At 39.5% G+C, this 6,000-nt stretch overlaps 1 protein-coding gene across 4 annotated transcripts in view; it reads left to right on the forward strand.

The window, feature by feature from the left end:
* The window catches only part of CXADR (CXADR Ig-like cell adhesion molecule), a 56,428-nt gene extending 51,358 nt beyond the window's left edge, over positions 1-5,070 (forward strand). For 2 of the 4 annotated variants that reach the window (XM_054047366.1, XM_054047392.1), the window contains one exon: positions 4,383-5,070. Coding sequence is in view for 2 of the 4 variants with exons in the window: in XM_054047392.1 (XP_053903367.1) it covers positions 4,383-4,424 (42 nt within the window). In the remaining 2 variants the exon portion in view is untranslated. Of the gene's footprint in view, positions 1-1,624; positions 1,661-4,382 lie in introns of those variants that run through there. The other 2 variants (XM_054047383.1, XM_054047357.1) reach the window with 2 other exon arrangements.
* The last annotated feature ends 930 nt before the right edge of the window (positions 5,071-6,000 follow it).

Here is a 6,000-nt window from a genome sequence, read left to right on the forward strand (position 1 = left end):
GGTATCTTTGTCATCACATTACCCTGTCAGCTGTTCACCTGGGAATACAGAGAACAAAATCATTTAGGAGATCACACTGTTTTGTAGCCCTTGTGGAACACATGAAAGGCCAAGCAATATCTTCACAAAGACTATCAAAGTGGATCTCTGGTTGTATCTGCTCAGTTACCAGATGCTCCTCCACCTTACGGAGTGAAGGCCCACTCCACCAGAGCAAAGTCTCTTTCAGTAGCTTTGCTTTGGGAAGTGCTATGCCTTGACATGAATAAAACAATCATTTGGAGTTCTATTCATACCTTCACACAACACTCTACCTTAGTGAAAGCCTTCTCAGCAGATGCATCCTTTGGGTCAGTGGTCATCAATATCACAGAGATCTTCGCATCCTCCTCCATCTTAAGTAGTGCTTGTCAGTCACCCACAGTGGAATACACATAGAGACCAGCACTTGAAGATGAGAGGTTACCTGCCATCCATAACCAGAGTTCTTTGTGATGTGTGCTCTCTATCTGTACTTTACTACACACTCTCCTTCCCCTCCGCTTCACACCATCGCTGTTTCGCGGCAACAGAAGCAACTGGAGAGGCAGTTGGTCTGCACCACTTCATATACCCTTGGATTAGAGTACAAGGAGATAGAGCGCACAGTAGTGGACCAACAGATGCTACTCTTCCAGTTTCAAGTGCATGAAGAGGGCATGCATACTCACAGTAGAATACAGATAAGGACGTCACACCTCAAAGAACTCTGGTTATGGAAGGTAAGTAAACTTTCTTTATTATCCTTGGCCCTGATAGCCATGGATTTTTTTTCCCCTGATGTCTTTAGCTTCCCTTATGAATTTTATAGACTTCATAACTTCTAATTAATATGGATTTCTATTTTCTGTTTTTATTTCTAGTTGCTGCTGTCTCTTCTGCCACTGAACCAGGAAGGGCCCTTAGCCAAAGTTGTTTTCTTTATTGATTGTGGCCATCTAATAAACTCTTCCTAAAGAATTCCCAATTTTAATTTACTTTTCTTTCCTCCCTTCCTCCCCCCAATCAATTTGCCTCATCTTCAGGGAGTTAGCCCTTTTGAAGTACCAAGTATATAAATATATATATTACTGATTGGGACTGTCCCTTGTTTGTCCATAGTGAATATAATCAGGTCATTATTGCTTGTCCCTAGGCAACCAGTAACTTAGAGGTCAGTGATTAATTCATCTTTATCATTATGAGGTCCAAAATAGCGTTACCTTCTGTTGGTTGCAGTACTGTTTGTGTTAGAAAATTATTTATAATTTTTAGAAATTCTGATTTACTGCTGGCTGCATGAGACCCCCTGCGTTTCCTGAATTGAAGTCCCATGTTAGTTGTTGATTTTGTTGCCTTGGGAATGAAGAGACATATATTTTATCCTTTGTTTGCTAAAGAGATTTACCTGCAGAGGAAAGATAAACTGGGGAAAATAAAACTTGAGGGTTTCAGGATTGACAGTACTTTGGACAGGTTAATATGAACTGGAAAAATTGGAGTGTACCCAATGAAAACCCAGATTTGAATAACGGATCATTGCTCCTCCAAATGTCTGAGAAGATGTGATTGTTTTGTTTTTTTATTTTATTTTTTTTTATGTCAGATAAATACATCTTCTGGTGAAAGCTGCCCTTTTGGGGCAAGTATCATCTGCCTGGGAAGCCTGGGTTGGAACAAAGGGTCTAATTTAAACTGGTAAAAGTAGGTGTCATTCTTCTTCAGTTAATGGAGTTTGCACCCGTTGACATCAGAGCTGAATTTAGACCAGCCTTTTCATCAGGAATATTCTGACAGTTACAGTGTGCAACATAACAGAGGTTTTCCGAAACTGGGGGAATATCTTTTTAACTTGCCCTAGATTTGCTCATATAAGGAGTGGGCACAGAGCATTCCTGACACAGGCCCTCAACTCTGGAATCTCCGTCCCTACCCTATTGTTTGACAGAAGCTGAGTTTTACATTGTGGCAGTTGTCCTCTTTGTGGCACAGGAGAAGGAAGGTTATCTTTTGTTGGGAAGTGTGCTTTAATTACCTTATTATTTTATCACTTATTTGAACTAAGGTAGCACCTAGAGGCCTCAAGTAGGAGCAGAGTCTCAGGGTACATCTACACTACAGGGGGGAGTCGATTTAAGATACGCAAATTCAGCTACGTGAATAGCGTAGCTGAATTCGACGTATCGCAACCGACTTACCCTGCTGTGAGGACGGCGGCAAAATCGACTTCTGCGGCTTTCTGTCGGCGGTGCTTACTCCCACCTCCGCTGGTGGAGTAAGAGCGCCGATTCGGGGATTGATTGTCGCGTCCCAACGGGACGCGATAAATCGATCCCCGAGAGGTCGATTTCTACCCGCCGATTCAGGCGGGTAGTGTAGACCTAGCCTCAGTGTGCTAGGTGCTGTGTAAAAAGATGGTCCCTTCCCCCAAGAGTTTACAATCTATTTAAAAGAAAATGAAAAACATGGGTGTAACAATCATGTTTTTGCATTTATTTTTGTATTGTTTTTGTTCCTGGGGTCACAGGTATGGGGATGCACGTGCTACACGGAGTAATAAATAGATCAATATGTTTGAGTAGGGATAGTCTTTTTGTTTTCTGTTTGTACAGTGGCAAGTACAATGGGGACACAAATAAATACTACTACTACAATAAAAGAAGCACATATGCTAATCTTCCAAAATGATGGGGGGAGGGGAAAGGGATGAGACGAATGATCCTGACTATTACTGTTTTATGGTGTCGCTAAATTTAATCCGTACTAAATTAAAGGGATAAATAATAAAGACAAAAATCTAGATGCACAAGCATTAACCTGAAAGGGTTTATGAAGAACAACGACAGATCAAGCTAGATTCATTTTTGCAGCTAGATTTACCAAACTAGTAGGCAGATGGTCTAAAGTAAATGCAGTTATCGATTATCACTTTCACATGGATTGAGTAGCTGGAGTATTTTACACAAAGATTAATGCTAATCAGCAGTGTGTCAAGTTTATAAGGAAGGGTCTATAGGAAGTGACAGTTCAGTGTGTTACAGAAGTTTCAGTCTGAGTCAACATCTCCATTAATGATCTGCAAGAGGAAATAGATTGAATGTAATTAGCGCACTTTAAATACTATGGAATTGAGGCATGTTATGAACAGTAGTGAAAATGAGAAATAATACAAAGGCACATAAGTTTGGAAATAAGGTTAGACAATAACAAAATGAAATGCTTCCTGGACAGTTGCTTCTGTGTATTACTGAAAATGAGTTATGCTGAAATACAGCAAGGGGTGATAGTAGACAGCATATAAAATGTATATGATCTTTCAGCTTAATGTGGCTGCCAAAAAAAGCAAATGTAGTTTTGAGTTGTGTCCTTGAACAGCAATTTGGGGCATCATGTCACAAAGAAGGGAGGTAATAGTTCCTCTTTATACATCGTTAGTGAGATGAGTACTGGAATATTCTATTTAGTTTTGGGTACCTCAGTACCAGAAAGACATGGTACTCAGAAGGCGGGTGGGGAAGGAGGGGAAGGATCAAGGGATTGGAAGGGCTGATTTATAAAGAAATATTAAGAATGCAAAATAAATATGACTAAATAGCCAGTTGCAGTGGAAGGGACTTGATAACTAAGTACTTAAAGGTTGTAAACACAAAAGAGGAAAAATAATTGTAGGGTGAAACAATTGGTAACTAGGAGTGATGGAATGAAATTAAGCAAAGGACATGTTAAGTTGAATTTCCCAAAAATATCTTCATAATAGTGATTGTGGGAGACCCTTTGCTTGTGATTTTAAACTAGACCAGATAAATCCTAGAAAATATGCTGTAGATAACTTTACACTAGCTGATGGATGAACTAAGGAGTCTGATCTATAGGCATAGGAAGCAATGGAAAACTCTGACTTCAGTGGGAGTAGGTTCTAGATCAGAGGTGGGCTAACCACGGCCTGCGGGCCGAATCCAACCCGCCAGCTGTTTTTATCCGGCCCTCGAGCTCTTGCAGGGAAGCGAGGTCTGGGGCTTGCCCCACTGTGGCGCTCCAGCCGGGGAGCAGGGTCGGGGGCCGTTCCACACGGCTCCCGAAAGCAGTGGCCTGGCCCCTCTCCGTCTCCTATGCGTAGGGGCAGCCAGGGGACTCTGCTCTGCACGCTGCCACCACCCCAACCGCTGCTCCTGCAGCTCCCATTGGCCAGGAACCGCAATCAATGAGAGCTGCAGGGGCGGTGCCTGCAACAGCTCATTTCTATTCTAACATATTAATATTGGGACTTACTCTCTAATGGTGTTTATCTTAACTACAAATTTACCTAAGTGATGATCAAATATCCTAGCACCGCATATAGATTAATAGTATTCTCTTTTTTATAGTATGACCTCGCATACAAGATTCATGATATAACAGTGGTATAAACATGAAGAAACAGGCTGCACTTTCCCATGAATTTCAACTGTGGAAAAACTGAAGTATATTATGAAATGAAGTACTGTTTGTTTCGTCTTTACCTATTTTCACTTTAGAGTCAAGATTAGAAACTAGACTCTGTTAAGTTTTACAGGTAGCGTTTTCTTTTAATCTTACCTACCTATCTATGATGCAAAGTTTACAATGTGACTGTTAAAGGATTTTTCTCCACTGGTTCTAGGTTTTAAAGAATTAAAAAATAAAAAAATCCCTTTTCATAATATGAAGATAGCAATGCCTCTGGGTAGAAGTAAAAACTCAACATGAAGTTGCCAGAAAACTCAGGCAGCAAAAAAATGTAGCTTGTTATGCAATTTGGTGCTGAAATTATTTCAGTCCAATCACAAAGAAATTAATGTGATTTTAAGTTTTGATTTAGACTGAATTTTGTTTACAACTAGTTAATTGCCTTATTTCTTTGATAGGAAGTGTGCCTTTTATACTTTATATTTAAATGCTGTGATAATTTTGTCTTTCAATACTGTTATAAAAATGATTTCTATAAACATTTCTTTTAAAACACTTTGCCATATTGTATTCCAAGACTGTAAATCTTGTAACGTATATTTAATAAAACATTACATTATACTTCTACTATACACATTATATATATCGAAATCTGGTAAAATATATGCTGCAATAAGTGGTCAGTTTATGACCCTACCTTTGCTTTTCATCATTTTATCATAGAAAAGAGGGGCAAAGAATATGCAAATGGTGATGGAATTGTTTAAACAAAGAAATTTACATACATTAGCTTACATTCTCCCCTGTATTATGATGGCTTAGAACTGTACAAAGAGTGCAAAGTGGCCACAAATCTGGTGGCAGATAGCAGATCCACCCACTATGTGGCTGGCATCAAGACTGTGGCCTGGAGAGAGAAGGCATGGTGCGATGGAGGGTTCCAGTGCACTAGTAATCCCCAAACATTGGAGTGTCTCCTTGTTACCATACATAATCAACATAAATTAAAGCAGCCCAAAGGACTAGGCTGACATGCAGTGGCCTACCGTTTAGGGGGCACAATTGTCTTAAAACCATTTTGTGCGCACAGAGAGACTCCTGAAGTACACTGTGTGCTCATCAGTGAGTGCTGAAGATCTCATTTGATTGTTGGGTTAGTGAATCAGTGTGAGGTAATGTGTTTGTATTATTTAAGGCTTAATGCAGTGATTTCTACCATGCTGTTGCTCTGAAGGTACCCATGTAATTTGATGATACAGGCTGTTATTCCTTCTCTAATGGTGGTAACCACTGAAAGTGAGAGTACTAGTTCTTAGATTTGTACTATCCTGATTTTGTTTGTGCTAAGATTACACTGGTCTACAATTTTTGAAAAGTCGTCTGCTTCAGAGATAAAATGTGCTATTTATTATGTATTTTGATGTGCTGAATTCAAATATGACAATTAAAACAACTGGTTACTGTTTCTAAGATATTTAAGTTTTTACATTTTATGTCTAGGTATATTGTGTAGATAGTAGAGTTTTAATCATAAATTGTAAACCTAGGTCTTTTCAT

This window comes from Malaclemys terrapin, chromosome 1 (assembly GCF_027887155.1).
Source record: "Malaclemys terrapin pileata isolate rMalTer1 chromosome 1, rMalTer1.hap1, whole genome shotgun sequence".
NCBI classification, from domain to species: domain Eukaryota; kingdom Metazoa; phylum Chordata; order Testudines; family Emydidae; genus Malaclemys; species Malaclemys terrapin.